This window comes from Chelon labrosus (genome assembly GCF_963514085.1).
Source record: "Chelon labrosus genome assembly, chromosome: 12".
NCBI lineage: Eukaryota > Metazoa > Chordata > Actinopteri > Mugiliformes > Mugilidae > Chelon > Chelon labrosus.
Genome location: NC_140345.1, coordinates 7,144,406 through 7,161,163, shown reverse-complemented (window position 1 = coordinate 7,161,163; position 16,758 = coordinate 7,144,406). Strand labels below are relative to the sequence as shown.

The following is a 16,758-nucleotide window of genomic DNA, read 5'->3' as shown; positions in this document are numbered from 1 at the left end:
GAATACTACACTCCACAAGTGGCCCACATCTGTCTGCCAGACTCAAGACAGTGCCGCCTTTGCCGCATCTGGGCCATGTCCGGTTCACATGCTGTATGCCAGTGCCGACTGAACGCCACCTGTGCCCACTTCAAGCCAGATCTGGCCCACATGTCTCTGCTCTGTGGGCATGGTCCTCAGTTGGAAAAGGTGGATTGCCCACTCCGGGTCAGGGAGGAGGTCCAGCCTCAAGTAGAGGAGTTCAAGAATACGGGGTCTTGCTCAAGAGTGAGGGTAGGATGGAGCGGGAGATCGACAGGCGGATCGGAGCAGCATCTGCAGTGATGCGGATGCTTAACTGGTCTGTCGTGGTAAAGTGAGAGGTGGATGCGACCATCAAAAGATGGCTACATCTGGCACCTGACAGAGATGGTGGCAGACTGGTGAGGTTGAGGAGAAGGCGGGAAATGGACAACAACAGTCATTAAACTTGTGCTGAGAGTGGGTTCCAACATGTACAGTAAATTTGTAAATTTGTTTAATATACAGGTGTGTACTGTTCTGAAACTTTATTTTTCTGGCAACAATAAACATTATAATACTGTAATGCACATATACAACAAATGTGGATCCAGGCCCATCTCGACCTCATCAGTGGCTTTAATTCTCTGTAGGGTCTTGAAGACGATTTTCATCTGCTCCATGAGTATTTCTTGATTTGCCAAAATATTATGCAAGAGGGCTGTGGATAAAATGAGGAAGAAAGACAGATTCAACATGGTATTAAATACATGTTCAATCTAATGCAATCTACTAAAGTATACAGCACACAAGAGAATAGTGTCACCATTCTTAAATATGATCTGATAATCTATATAATCCTAGCAGAGAAAGCACGTGTCAGTACGCATGTACCAAAACACAGGAGAGCCGGCTCATCAGGAAATGATTCAGCGGTCCACCTACACCTGAGGGACATAGGACACTCCTTTGACAACAACAATGTCCTAATCTTAGCCAAAGAGGACCGATTGTTTGAAAGGGGATTAAAGGAGGACATCTTTGTCTGACTGGAAAAACCTTCTCTGAACAGAAGAGGTGGACTAGAGATTTAATCTGCCATCTATTTACAGTTAATTCGTTAATTCAAAATAAATAAGCAAGTTTAACAGCAAAACAGAGCACTCATCTTTCCTGAGTCGCATTTTAGGCTAAAGCTTATCGTTAACCACATAGCTAAACGTTAACCACATAGCTAAACGTTAGCGCCCTTGTTAACATTCAGGCTACTCTATACACAAATTGTCTTTGTATGCCAACCACCAACGCATTGTCTCAAAAACAAACATTATCGTAAACATAAAATTGATGCATTTCACTCACCACGTCTTTGTTTTCCATCTCACTCGAGTGCAAGGGTCGCAGTCAGCAGCACAGTCCAGTTGGGATTTTATTTCGCGATGTTGCGGTGACGTCATCACTGGACCGTTAGTGGCCAACGTAGCCACGTACGTGTTGTTTCAGTAGCCATACATGGCTACTGAATTTGAAAAAGTGAATGTTTGACTGTTGAAAGTCCGATAAAGTTTCAGATCCTGTTTCGACAAGAACGCTAGTTAAGGGTTAAGGGATAATTGATTTTGATTGACATCCCTATACCATATATTTTATTTTTTTATTTTATTATTATTATTTTTTTTTTTTTGATCAAATCTGTGATGTTAACTCACTCAAAAATATTGAAAAATAACTTTAAGGGTGGGATGAGTCCGGCCTCACATTACGTGGCCCAGAGGTCTAATGTGATATGTGGGCCGAATACTACACTCCACAAGTGGCCCACATCTGTCTGCCAGACTCAAGACAGTGCCACCTTTGCCGCATCTGGGCCATGTCCGGTTCACATGCTGTATGCCAGTGCCGACTGAACGTCACCTGTGCCGGCTTCAAGCCAGATCTGGCCCACATGTCTCTGCTCTGTGGGCATGGTCCTCAGTTGGAAAAGGTGGATTGCCCACTCCGGGTCAGGGAGGAGGTCCAGCCTCAAGTTGAGGAGTTCAAGAATCTCGGGGTCTTACTCATGAGTGAGGGTAGGATGGAGCGGGAAATCGACAGGCGGATCGGAGCAGCATCTGCAGTGATGCGGATGCTTAACTGGTCTGTCGTGGTAAAGTGAGAGCTGAGCCGACGGCAAAGCTCTCAGTTTACTGGTCGATCTACGTTCCAACCCTCACCTATGGTCACCTATGATGACCGAAAGAAGGAGATTGTGAATACAAGCAGCTGAAATGAGTTTCCTTCGCAGGGTAGCCGGGTGGCTTTAGAGATAGGGCAAGGAGCTCAGACATACGGGAGGAGCTTAGAGTAGAACAGCTGCTCCTCCACGTCGTCAGTTGAGGTGGCAAGGGGATCTGGCAAGGATGCCTCCCGGATGCCTCTCGGGAGAGGTGTTTCGGGCATGTCCCACTGGAAGGAGACCTCGGGGCCGACCCAGGACACGATGGAGGGATTATATCCCTCGTCTGGCCTGGGAATGCCTGGGGGTTCCTCCGGAGGAGCTGGTGGAAGTGGCTGGGGAGAGGGCTGTCTGGACTTCACTGGTGAAGCTGCTGCCCCTGCGACCTGGACCCAGATAAGCGGGAGAAGATGAAGATGAAGACGAAGATGAACGAAGGCTGTTTTGGTTGCAAATTAATAACATGTCATGTCACAGTCACATGCCTTGTCATTAGCACCTCTTCTATGACGCTAACACAAAGGGTCCCGTGTAATTCCATGACTGAGAACAGCCAGGTCACGCTCAATTTGTTTCCAGGTCCTAATCACACAAGGATCTCTGCCTCATGGGCTGGGCATTTGTTGCGTTTATATAGACACTAGTATCCCATTAAAATAACACAGATGTACTGTTCAGAGGAATGTTTTATTGCAAAGAGGAACTCAGACATTCTTGCACATATGCTACAGCCCATTCATTGTCTGTGCAAAACAGGTGGAGTCATTTTGAACGAACTCACTTTCTTTACAGACATGAAAGGGGAAAATGTACACTACTGTTACAACTTTTAGAATACCAAGTGACAAACCTTTTGATACTTCTTGTTTTTGCCGCAATTTTTAAAATAACATTCACAGTGTGCAATGCATGCATCAAATTCAGGGTTCAAGCTTATTGCCATTATCTAAAAATAAGGTATTTGGGCACAGGAAAACAGACAGCAACACTGGTTTAGTTCCAAATTTCCCACTTATACAAGTCTTTGTGTCCCTGATCAATATTCATCGTCCACTGCGGCTTCCTCTACACTACTGTGACTCATAACCTCATAGGTCAGTGCATTGTGTATCTGAGCATATTCAGCTCGCAGCAAATTTTGTCGTATGTTCTTTTGTATTTCATCCATTCTTTAATTTGCAATTTTTTATAATTCCAAGTGGAAAACCTTTTGATATATAGATATATATTTATTTTTGCTCAGAATTATTTGGGCACAGAAAAAAATACACTTTCAGCTAATTTGAAAACAGAATTCATTGTCAAACTCTGAACATTATTTATTTATTTATCATCATCATCAAAAAATGGTCCCACCACCAAAAAGAAAACCATTATTAGAATCATCTATGTACTATGTAGTTCAGTCTTAAATTTCCCCATTGTACAATAAACCTACAGTCTGTGTCCCTCCTCAGTATGCATTGCACACTGCTGCCTCCCCTTTTAATTATATTTAGATAACAACATAAAATAAATAAATAAATAAAATTTAAAACAAATTTGGCAAATTTGTGGTGAGACGTGGATTCACATCAAGGTGCCAGTAGCATCAATGCCAGCAGGAGGGTGAGGAGAGGTGATGCTACCATGGCAGGAGAGAAGCCAAAAATACTACAGCAGGAAGAAAGTAATAGCTTAGCACAATTATACACAGAGGACATTTCATCAGTAAAATGAGCTCTGTAAAAGGTCCTGTTTACACCCAACTATGATGCCTGCTGTTTTCATAGGGAGCAGTTTTGCTTTGTTGCTTACTGTCTAATCGATGAACATCGACTGTAAATGGGGATCTTTCAATGTCTTACCATGGAGACTGGCCAGCATCCTGAGCTACTGGAGGATTTGTAATCCTCACTGGTGGGATCTGAGGACATGGAAGCGCACTTCCATTTACAAGAGGAGTGAGATCTATCAGAAAGAAACGATGAATCAGTAATGTTATTGAACATAGTTTCCACTCTGGTGTAAAGGGATGTAAATTTAACAATGAAACCAATGGTCCTATCTTGAAAAGTGGAAAGAAAAATTGCACTCCCTCTCTTGAGGAACTCTCTGGATCGAATTTCTTCCAAAGATGCCAGATTGTTCCAGCCAATCAGAAATCCAGCAAACAATGTCTCATTATATGCATTTGTAACTTCAGTTCCAATCTTACGAGGGTTGTCCCAATAATAGATACCTGTTTACAGAAAGCATATACTATTTAACACAAAGGTATTTAGCAAGTGGAGTTCCTGATTTTTTGGATTTCTTGTAATGTTATCATTACCATTTGCATCAGTGGTGAGAGTCCTTTGCTTTGACATATGCAGCTGTATGTTGGGGTTCTGATCCAGCATTTTGAAAGTCACCTGCCTATATGGGCAAGGCCACTCCAGCTGCTCATCATAGTCACCAGAGATGAGTTGCACATACATCCCAAGAGAATCCCCAAAAAACCTTATTGCTATCCTGTAAGCATAGCCCTCTCTGGAGTACTGCCGTCTGCTGTATTTTATGTCTGAAAATTCAGTTGTGTTCAGGACGTTCTCAAACTCATCCATCTGCATGGTTAGATGTGGACACTCTGTCTCAGACAGATTGATGTCATCAATTGAGAAGCCGCCCGTAGAGTTCCCTGGTCCTTTACGGACCTCAAACTCCACCTGTTCATCTTGAAACTCTCTCATCCAGATGTTGCGTTCGTCTAACTGGTTCTCGCTGTGGTAATAGTAGAACTGGAGACACTGATTAGGACAGTCCCTGTTGAGACTCATCCTCTGGGTCAGCCAGGCTGAGTCTCCCTCCTGACCTGATTCTGTACTAGCATGCATGAAGAGTCAGTGGCTGAATCTGTAAATATTAAAGAACACAGGAGTGACATTCATTACAGAGGAAATTAAATCTATCTGTTTTTTAAGTCTGTTGATGATAAATCAGTCGATTATAGCTGCATGATGACAAATGTTTTTAAATAAATAAATAAAAATAAATTATACTATATTGATCCCACTAACTCTGGCATATTTACATGGTGTTTTTTTATGCAATGTTCATTAATATGCATGGTCCCTATCAAATAAACCAATAAAATAAAACAAATAAAAAAAAAAACAAGGGGAAATTATCTCTCTGCATTTTGACCCATCCAGTCGTTCACAGTAGTGAACAGTCGGAACAGTGGGCTGCAGCCTCTCAGGACCGCGCCCGGGGAGCAATTTGGGGTTAGATGCTTGCTCAGGGCACCTCAGTCATGGACATGGTGGGGGTTGAACCTGGGACCCCCCAGTCCCAAGCTGCGCCTCTAACCACTACTCCACAACTCCCCGTCAAAAAGTTCCAGGTCCTGAAGTTCTCGTATGTGAAACTTACTGAATGCTCATGCTATCAGGCTATTAGTTGGACATATGATGACTAGCAACTTTTATCGGCTTTGCAATTGATAGCAGTGGTAGCAGTACAATAGCAATTGCTGTTTATTCAAATATGAAAATGAGCTGAGCTTTTTCTGACAAGGATCACATTTGTGTCTATGTGAATACTGACTGTTGCTGGTCAGGTCCAAAGATAAAATAGGCTGATGTACTACTGCTGTGTTACATTTAGATCCTGATATCTTTTGTTGAAACACCAGTGAAGTTCCAGAGTTTCTCTAATGATTTCTGGGCAGAGTATATATGTGCTTAAACTGTTACAAAACCATTTACTTTTCTTTAGATAATAGTGCATTCTGTGCACTGTGACCAAATCATTCTTAAAACTTGGTGTTGGTCATCTTAATGTTCAAGGACTTACTGCATTTGTAGAGTAGGTTCAGCTCCATTACATCATGAGGACTCATTTCCAGTCTTTGACCAATCACATCCTGGAACTTTGGGTCTTTGGTGATAACTGTTGATCCATTGCCATTGGAGAAATAATTTTTGCCATAGTGCATCACTGACAGGTAGTCATATGGGACTCCCTGGGTGGTGCTCTGTTCACTGCTAACTTTGAAAAAATTCTTCTCAAAACCTAGAGGATACATCGGATAAAATTGAAAAAAATTTAAAGTTGAAACATATTAAACATATTCTACAATATCACTTTTGACATAATTTGATGAATTGATTGATTCATTTGTAAATACTTGGTGGTTGATAGATTTATGTACTCCATACACCTTGACACAATTTGGACACAACAGGTTATCTTTTATTAATGAACAATAACATTATGATGAAATATTAATCAAACCTTGTTTGATGTTTTCAAATGCAATCGTCACATAATCATCTCTGTCGTATCTGGATTGTTCATGGTAGAAGCCGAGGGCATGGAGAAACTCATGTTCAACAATGGCCAACCTATCACAATTTCTCCCAATGGAGAGGACCTGTCCACCAGAGACACTTCGGCCCACGTACGATCTGCATCTAAAACAGAAAAAACACACATTTATACATTTATGTAATTGTAGCCTGAGGCACATTTGTACAATTATGTAATGACCTGACCTAAGGCCTCAATTAATCACAACCTGTGCACAGCCATAAAACACAATACATACCCGTCCTGCTTTTGGACAGAAATGTAATATTTCTCAGAGTCCCTTGGTTTGAAGTCAATGCATGATTTCAGCCTGAACTGGTCAAAGGCTCTCATGATGACTCCTTTAGCATTCATCTCTTCCATTGTTTGGGAGAATTTTGTTGCAGAGATAAAAAAAAAAAAGCAATGTTAAGACAAATAATTGCACATCATAACTGGTGTGGCAAGTTATCCTGAGGTGTCAGTCATGAATCTTTATTGCTCTGCTGTTTTCTCTTTCCATTATGTCTCTCCTGCATGACATTTTATTCATAGCTGTTGAATTCTTGATTTATAGTCATATGAACACAGTCATAGTCATATTGAACAGGTTGCAAAAGCTGTGCTCCCAGTATAGACAAATATTCAATATGATCATTTAACAAAAAAGAAAAAAACGAAAGAAATGAAAAACAATACCAAGGTCCTTTTCCAAGATAAATGGAACTGGAGATGTCCACAGTTTGTTATCACCGATAACAGCACTCCTTTGTATGTTTGGAGCCTAAGATATATGAGACTTAACATGAAGAATGCATACATAATACATACATACATGTTTTACTTTTTTTTTTTTGTAACTTTACAAAACACTCACCTCCAGGATATCATCATGTAAATCCAAGATAAAGCACATGAATGTTTTTTTTATTTAATTTATTTTTTAACAAAGAAAACGATAATTGTAAATAAAAGTTCATAGACATATATACATTTGACAACACAATGTTAAATTCACACAAGGCACATTTAATGATGATGTTTAACGTTACCCTTGTTTATTTCTGGAATGTCTTTGTCTTCTCCAATGTCTACAAAATCTGAAGAGATTATTTCTTAGCATTGTAGCATTGACTGAGTACAACATGTTGAGGTGAACTGATGTCATGAAATGAAAGAAGACCAACAAATAATACACTTACCCACTATCATTGATCCATTCTGTGGAGAGAGATCATTTTATTCATCAACATGTTATTTAAAGTTTAAATAAGAAACAACACAGGTCTATCTTCTTGTTTCTGGTCAAATGTTTGCATTTTGTACTCATGGTTCAGTTTTATTTAACAGAGCTTAAACAGTATTCATTTATTAATAACACTGTATTTTTTATGAAGTCAACTTAATTTTCATTACTTAATAACATAGCATTTTATCAAACAATAATTCAGCAGTAGATAAACTCTTACTGGCATTGTGGAGATTGCTGATGAAACTGCCACATTCACCAGGAGGAAAATGTAGACTTTCATCCTCATTGTGTCTTCAATTAAATCAGATTATATGAAGAGCCATGAAAGTACAATCAAATGTAAATATAAATACTTAGCATTTCGTTTTTCAATTAATTCTTTATTTTTTTCAATTTGCCCATATAAAATCTCACCTGTCTTTATCTTCTGCCACCTTGATTGTTTTGTTCCTTAGCTGCAGATTAGGAGCTGTGACAGTGAGAGGCGACTTTAATGACACCTGTCAAACAGGAAATCATGTGGCCAATGTCGTCATCTTCAGATGTCATGTCATTTCTGAACAATGTGTTTTGGTTGCAAGATAAAACTCTTTTCATTTCATTGTAATCTGACTTCTGTGCAAGTAAAACAGATGATCTAGGATAATTCTATGACTGCCAGAGAACAGTAAGCTCATGCTTACTTATTTTTAGCTCCTAGTCACGCAAGGCCCTTTAAAATGTTTCCCTGCACAGCACAACAAAGTTCAATATTACAGCTGTAGTGCTAATTTATTTTTACTTAAACAAAATAATACACATTTGTTAGTCAAAAGCAAAAAGTCTATTGTGATCAATGCAGCATCAAATCACTGAGTGTATCATTGAGTTCCTCCCATGGAGGAAAATTATGAATGGACAAATATTTTGATGAAAATGCTATGCCTTCAATAATAACCTGCTATGTTATAACCCCCCATCACTGCCTCAGGGGCTGGGAAGCTTGCAGTTGCGTTTACATGGACACTAGTATTCCATTAAAACACCACAGCTGTACTGTTCGGAGGAATGTTTTATTGTTGAGAGGAACCCAATTATGGAAAATACATCCTGGCACATATGCTACTGGTAACTGCTTGTCTGTGCAAAACAGGTAAATCTTGTTGAACAAACTCATTTGTTCAACAGCCATGAAAAGACACATACACACATGTTTGTTTTAACCTTTCTCTTATCGCAAGTGAAGAATCCTTCTCTGTTTTTGTCATTCTCAGGGTATGTGCAATGCATGCTTGAAGGTCAGGGTTGGTGTTAAATCTTGCCATCTTGTCACAGAGGTTCAACATCTCAGAGGTTATTTGGACACAGAAAAGAAATACATTTTCAGCTAATTTGAATCAAATCATCCAAAAAAACAAAAACAAACAAAAAAAAATCCCATCACCAAAAAGTAAACTGTTCAGCCTTAAATTTCCTTGTTATACAGTAAACCTATAGTATGTGTCCCTCCCAAGTATTCATTAAGTAGGCTACTGCTGCCTTCCCTTTTAATCACATTTAGATAACAACAACAAAATGGCTAAACTGTAAAAGGAATTTGGCAAATTTGCTGGTGCTGTCCATGTAAAGACGTGAGACGTGGGAGATGCCCTTCAACGTGTCAAAAGCATCAATGCCAGCAGGAGGGTGAGGACAGGAGATGCCATCACACCAGGAGAGAATCCAAAAATACTACAGCAGGAAGAAAATAATAGATTTAATGGAATAACACAACTAAGACGTTTTTTAAGGAGCACAAACAAAAGGTCCTTACTTAACTATGAGGTTATAAGGCTGAGGTGTTTCATATGGGAACATCCGTGTAATCTGCTAACCGCTGCAACCTATACACTGCTGTGTCTTGTGACCTAACAGGTCAGTGCTTCTGATTAGGGCTGCAACAATGCTTTGATGTAATCAAAAATATTAATTATGCAAATGCATTTTTATGTATAATTCTTACGGTTTCCACAAGCATGCAGGACATGACGGAAAATGTCCAAACCCAGTAGTTAAAAGTATGGGAATTCTTAAAATAGATATTCTTATAGATCCATGCAGCTCCGACTGACCACAACAGCAGCATAAACATTATGCACAAGCATCTCAAAACAGAGCATCTGCTGGCTTTCCATTCTCAAAATAATGAGACAGCAGTGCATGTATTTAGAATATTGCAGTGAGTTTTGTCTTATTCTTGGTTGGTAGCTAGTGCCACGGGCAAAAACTCAGTAAACACCTTGGAGTGGCTGCTCATGGCTAGTATGTCAGTTCTAAACGCCTATACACACCTATTAAAATATGAATAGTGTTGCAGCTCTTCTTCTGTCACTATTATGTATATGAGCATTTGTAGTTAAATAGTCAATTTTCTGGTATTCTGTGGAGTATTTTGTGCTTAATTCCAGCATTCTTTCATTTTCTTTTTATTTATTTTGCTGCCTATTATGAACACACAGGTATACACTTGTTTTTGTAATTAGCTCATGAACATCAACAGCCTTTAAGCCATTTAAAACCCATCGTTCTCACAACTACCAACAGCAACAACTCTCTGCAAATGTAAAATGTGTGTGCAAACTGGAATACCTGTCATCTGTTGTTTGAGGAGGTGAAGGGGTGGTGGTTGAGGGCCTGTAAAAGTCACATCATTATTTGACAAGAATATTAAAATCAAACTTCTGTGCAAAAGTCCTGCAACTTTTTGATGAGATGTTTTAGTAATGGATTTACTAGTGTCAGCAGCATCAAATAAAACTTCTGAAGTCATAGCAAGTCACAGAGAAGTCCCTGTGTTTTTCTCCCTAATTCACATTTTTACTGACATTACGGTCCTAACCTAAAAACATCAGTGACTTTACAGACGTATGGATGAATAATAAATATTGCAACAACAAATACAACATTAGGATTTAAAATGAGATGTTTCAGTGATGCAAGTTGACTTTATGTTGTCTCACGCTGAGCATGGGTCATTATCCTGAGCACGGGTTGGATTTGTAATCTTCACTGGTGGCATCTGAGGACATGGAAGCGCACTTCCACTTGCAAGAGGAGTGAGATCTAACAGAAGAAGAATGGATCAGTGATGTTATTCAACATAGTTTCCACTCTGGTGTAAAGGATGTAAGTTCGCTATGAATACAGTTAACTTGCCTTGGAAACTGAAGACAAAAATGGCACTCCCTCCCTTGAGGAACTCTCTGGATTGCATTCTTTCCAAAGACGAAGAATATGAGCCAATCAGAAATCCAGCAAAGAATGTCTCACCATAGTCATCTGTAACTTCAGTTCCAATCTTACGAGGGTTGTCCCAGTAATAGGTGCCTAGGTTAACAGACAGCATGTTCAACATAAAGGTAATTAGTAAATGCAGTAAGTCATTTTTTAAGGATTTCTTCATGTTCTTGAAAACTTACCATCACTGCTGGCGTAATTTGGGTCAGTGGTGAGACTGAATTGACTTGACATCTGCAGCTGTATGTTGGGGTTCTGATCCAGCATTTTGAAAGTCACCTGCCTATATGGGCAAGGCCACTCCAGCTTGTCATCATACTCACCAGAGACGAGTTGCACATACATTGCAAAGAATTGTCCGTAGAACACTGTTGCTATCCTGTAAGCATAGCCCTCTCTGGAGTACTGCCGTCGGCTGTATTTTATGTCTGAAAATTCAGTTGTGTTCAGAATGTTCTCAAACTCATCCATCTGCATGGTTAGATGTGGACACTCTGTCTCAGACAGATTGATGTCATCGATTGAGAAGCCGCCCATAGAGTTCCCTGGTCCTTTACGGACCTCAAACTCCAACTGGAAGTGCTTGTGGGCATTCAGAGGAACATGCTGGAGCTGCCAGTGAGATGTTGGTGGACCTGGAAGGAAGATCTTTGGAATGAGTATGTTGTGCTTCTTTCATATATTTTTGTCTACTATAGCTTAAACGTATACTGTCACAATGGTGAAATGTCAAACTATCAGAGCTCATCAGTCTTTAATTTAACAAAGATCCAAGAGAATACTCATCCAGTGTAACATTACCAGTGATCTGTGCCATGAGGCGGACGGTTCCTGTGGAGTCCTGTTCATCTTGAAACTCTCTCAACCAGATGTTGAGTTCGTCTAACTGGTTCCCGCTGTGGTAATAGTAGAACTGGAGACACTGATTAGGACAGTCCCTGTTGAGACTCATCCTCTGGGTCTGCAGCCAGGCTGAGTCTCCCTCCTGACCTGATGCTGTACTAGCATGCATGAAGTGACCTGAATCTTTACCTAGAATCAAGTTGTCCAAACAGATATTATGATGGGCCTTTTAATTTAAAAAATAAGAAATCACAAAAGATGCTGTGGCAAGCCATTTGTCCCACTTCGAACTTTAGTTACAATTTTCACTTTCAATAAATCCATAATACAATTGAGAGTCACCATTTATTACATTAATTTAGTATTAAGTTTTATGTAATTTTTTTGATCAAGTTAGGAACATAATTCTCTAATAATCTGATACCCTCTGACAGTTCCAGAACAATGGTGCTGGTGTTTGCCTGCAACATTCTCAAGAAGTGTCTGTATCTGGAAATATTTTGCTGAGCTTTTAGACCAGTGCAGAATTAAATCACAAAGCTGTCTCTTGCGATAAATATGATTTTGGGGGCTGGCCTTTACTGTATGTCTTTATATGGTTACATTATATGGTTTACATTTTTGGGCAAGTTTAATTCAGAAAATCTCACCTTGATCACCATTTCCACTGGGCAGACTGGTGTGGTCGGAAGTAGGACCCCCCATAGCATATTGTACTCGTTCCCAGCTAGTACCAGTCTGTGAACAGCGGTTCATTTGACACATAGTCCCGTCAGAGAAGCCACAGAACATCTTAAAGGCAATGGTTGAATCTGTGAAGATTAAAGAACACAGGATTGAGATTCACTAAGTATTTTAAGAAATCTAATTAAAAATGTTGTTGTCTTTTAATGGCTTCCCTACTTAGTGCTAGTCTAGTTTAGTTTAGGCCTGGGCTTGTATAAGTTGATAGACATGCTGCCTCGCTATCAGTTGTTCTTTCATATGTGTGTGTTAGTTGCTTGTAACTTGGGAACATGTTGACAAGGGACTTGTTGCTGGTGTGGTTATTCTAAACTGACTATTATCCAGTACACTTTCCTCCTCCTTATATATGCTACACATGTGCTTTTTTGGTTTGTTGATTATACGAATTATTTTGTTTGTAAAGCAGAGATTAACTATCCGTCATGTCTCAGTGCAGCTTTAAATTTTCTTAAGAATCCTAAAGGTCTTTTCCATAACATCCAACTGTAACCTATACATGATTGACTCTGCACCACTTTTTGAAATCTGTTCTGAACAAATAGGCTGATGGCTATAATATTATGCTTCATGTCAAATAGTTCTGCCAAATTGAGGATAATGTTAAATATTTCTCAGCCGCTTTTTTTCAGTTTGCAATTGAGTGTATCAGTGCAACTGTGATCCAAGGTCCAAAAATGAGTCTCTAGCACAAATGGTTGGGTCAACAAACCATATATCTTTAGCATGTGAGGCTGCTGTCGGCAACGTGCCTACCAGCAGTCAGTGTTGGCTTATTTCAACCATGACTGTGTTCTTTCCCTAACACATCTGATTCAGTTCTGTTTCAAACCTGAATTGTCATTTTCAACAATTTAGTTTCGACAAACAACACTGTCATCCTATTAATCAGGGGGCCAGATCAGAAATGGACTCTGGGTCTCTGGATAGTTTGGAAGTAAATGATATATTTAGATCCTGATACCTTGAATCTTGAATCTTAAAATATCCGTAAAGTAACTGGAGGTTCCTGGCTTGAAAAAAATATAATAATATTTCAAAACTCTAAGTAAAAGCTTGCGACTGTAACATTGGAAACATTTTTTTCTCTTTTGATAACTCAGTGACATCAACAACTGAACCATTCATTCATTCATTCATTCATTCATCTTCTGTAACCGCTTGTCCTGTGAAGGGTCGCGGGGGAGCCGGAGCCCATCCCAGCTGGCAAGAGACTGGACAGGTCTCCAGTCTATCGCAGGGCTAACACAGAGAGACAGACAACCATTCACACACACATGCACACCTACGGCCAATTTAGAATCACCAATGAACCTAATGAACATGTCTTTGGACAGTGTGACAGAACCCACGCAGACACAGGGAGAACATGTAAACTTCACACCACCACGCCACTGTGCCGCTCTTAACTGAACCAATCAACACCAAATCATTCTTAAAACTTGGCGTTGGTCATCGTAATGTTCAAGGGCTTACTGCATTTGTAGTGTAGGTTCAGTTCCGTAACATCATGGGGACTCATTTCCAGTCTTTGACCAATCACATCCTGGAACTTTGGGTCTTTGGTGATAACTGTTGATCCGTTGCCATTGGAGAAATAATTTTTGCCATAGTGCATCACTGACATGTAGTCATATGGGACTCCCTGGGTGGTGCTCTCTTCACTGCTAACTTTGCGAAAATTATTCTCATAACCTAGAGGACAGATAAAAAACAGCCATTGAAAAATCTTGAGATGAGCACATATGGTAAAGAATAATCAACCATGAATAATGAACCATTAAATACTTGAAGACATTTAACACTTACTTCATTTTTCAAATATAGATATCAGTTTAATGAAAAGTAACGCTATGATGAAATATTAATCAAACCTTGTCTGATGTTTTCAAATGCAATCGTCACATAATCATCTCTGTCATATCTGGACTGTTCATGGTAGAAGCCGAGGGCATGGAGAAACTCATGTTCAACAGTGGCTAAGCTATCACAATTTCTCCCGATGGAGAGGACCTGTCCACCAGAGATGGTTCGCCCCACGTACGAAAAGCATCTAAAAGAGAAGAACACACATTTATACATTTATGTAGTTTACCTGTAGTCTGAGGCAAATTCTTCTGGGCTCTGATTGGTTGTAGGGCTATCCAGTCACAGAGGTATTTTTTCTCTGTATCTGAAACACAACCGATACAAAATCCCAGCATTGTCTTACTAAACTCCAATTGGGTATGGACTATGCCAGACTAATTTACCTGACCAGAGTATTATGAATACATAATCAAAATAGGGCACAACTTTTTGTCGTCCAACAGGTCAGTTGGAAATCTGTATTTCATATTATAATCCTCAGTTAAGAATAAGAGGGGTAATTGGATTCATAAAAACAAACAAGCAAATACATACCCTCCCAGCTTTTGAACAGAAATGTAATATTTCTCAGAGTCCCTTGGTTTGAAGTCAATGCATGATTTCAGCCTGAACTGGTCAAAGGCTCTCATGATGACTCCTTTAGCATTCATCTCTTCCATTGTTCATGAGAATTGTGTTGCAGAGACAGAAAACGACATGTTAAGACAAATAACTGCACATCATAATTGATAAAGGTGGATTGGGAAAATCTATGTTAGTCATGAATCTTTATTGCTCTGCTGTTTTCTCTTTCCATTATGTATCTCCTGCATGACAACAGCCAGTTTATTCATAGCTGCTGAATTCTCAATTTACAATCATGTAAAATTCACTAACTTTCCCTAGCAACCAAATGAAGAGGTTGACAAAGGTGATACAAATATTCAGTGTTATCAAGTAAGAAAAACTATATTTACCAAGGTCCTTTTCCAAGACATATGGAACTGGAGATGTCCACAGTTTGTTATCACCGATTACCACACTCCTTTGTGTGTTTGGAGCCTAAAAGATATGATATATATGTGTGTTAGGTAAAACAAAAAATATTTTAATAATTCATACAATCATACACAAACTCACCTCCAGGATATCATCATGTAAATCTAACACAAAGGACAAAAAATGACAAAGAAATCAATAATGAATTGTTAATAAATGTTCCTTGTCAAGTGTGAAATTAACAAAACAATCTCCCAAAAGGCTCAGTAACAAGGTGAAGATGTTTACCCTTGTTCGCTTCTGGAATGTCTTTGTCTTCACCAATGTCTACAAAATCAGATGAGATAATTTCTTAGAAAATCACATTAATTCAGTGAAAATAATAATAATTATTAAATTTGATTTCATGAAATAAAATGAAGAACAACAAATAATACACTTACTCACTAGCAGTGGTCCATTCTGCAAAATGAGATAATTTTATCCATCAGGACATTATGTAAAAAGTTCAATAAGAAACAGTTCAGTTATATCTGTTTTTTATGGACTATATAGACTCCACCTATTTTTTTTTTTTTTTGTGCTTGAAAGAATAATGTATTTCACCAAAGAAATAAGAAACAAATTAACTCTTACTGGGTTCATGGAGATTACTGATGAAATGGCAACGTTCATCATAAGGAAAATGTAGCCTTTCATCTTCATCGTGTGCCTTGGACTTGGATCTTGAATTAGATTATATGAAAAACCATGAAAGTTAAATCAGACCTAAAAGCAATCAGGCTATGCTGCATTAAAATTTTCCATTAACTTAGTTTTAAAATTTAGTTTAAATTGTCCAAAGAAAATCTCACCTGTCTTTATCTTCTGTCACCCTGACAGTCCGTCAGCTCCACATGAGATGCTTTGGCTGTGAGAGGAGACTTTTATACTACTTGTACATCATAAGAAAGCAGAAGTTACACATTTCGGAGACACGTGTCACCCGTGTTGGACGTTATGTCACATTTAGAACAATGGCTGTTTTGGTTGCAAAATGATAACATGTCATGTCACAGTCACATGCCTTATCATTAGCACCTCTTCTGTGACGTTAACACAAAGGGTCCTGGGTAATTCCATGACTGAGAACAGCCAAGTCACGCTCAATTTGTTTCCAGGTCTTAATCACACAAGGATCTTTGCCTCATGGGCTGGGCATTTGTCGCGTTTACACAGACACTAGTATACCATTTAAATAACGCAGATGTACTGTTCAGAGGAATGCTTTATTGTTTAGAGGAACCCAGGC

At 39.2% G+C, this 16,758-nt stretch overlaps 2 protein-coding genes across 2 annotated transcripts; both read right to left on the bottom strand.

The window, feature by feature from the left end:
* Positions 1–2,917: 2,917 nt before the first annotated feature.
* On the bottom strand, positions 2,918–7,442 carry LOC311497520 (meprin A subunit beta-like; the record flags this gene model as incomplete). Its single annotated transcript, XM_084557837.1, has 8 exons — positions 2,918–3,868; positions 4,063–4,436; positions 4,527–5,075; positions 6,032–6,250; positions 6,473–6,651; positions 6,786–6,903; positions 7,226–7,310; positions 7,404–7,442. The coding sequence occupies 8 exons, from the start codon at positions 7,440–7,442 to the stop codon at positions 3,785–3,787; spliced, it is 1,647 nt and encodes a 548-aa protein (XP_084413963.1). The 3' UTR covers positions 2,918–3,784.
* A 1,190-nt stretch (positions 7,443–8,632) lies between these two features.
* On the bottom strand, positions 8,633–16,172 carry LOC311497519 (meprin A subunit beta-like; the record flags this gene model as incomplete). The annotated part of the gene is made up of 12 exons (XM_084557836.1): positions 8,633–9,574; positions 9,869–9,932; positions 10,757–10,859; positions 10,953–11,123; positions 11,216–11,668; positions 11,835–12,065; positions 12,527–12,688; positions 14,097–14,315; positions 14,495–14,673; positions 15,024–15,141; positions 15,446–15,530; positions 16,104–16,172. The coding sequence occupies 12 exons, from the start codon at positions 16,170–16,172 to the stop codon at positions 9,410–9,412; spliced, it is 2,019 nt and encodes a 672-aa protein (XP_084413962.1). The 3' UTR covers positions 8,633–9,409.
* Between the last annotated feature and the right edge of the window lie 586 nt (positions 16,173–16,758).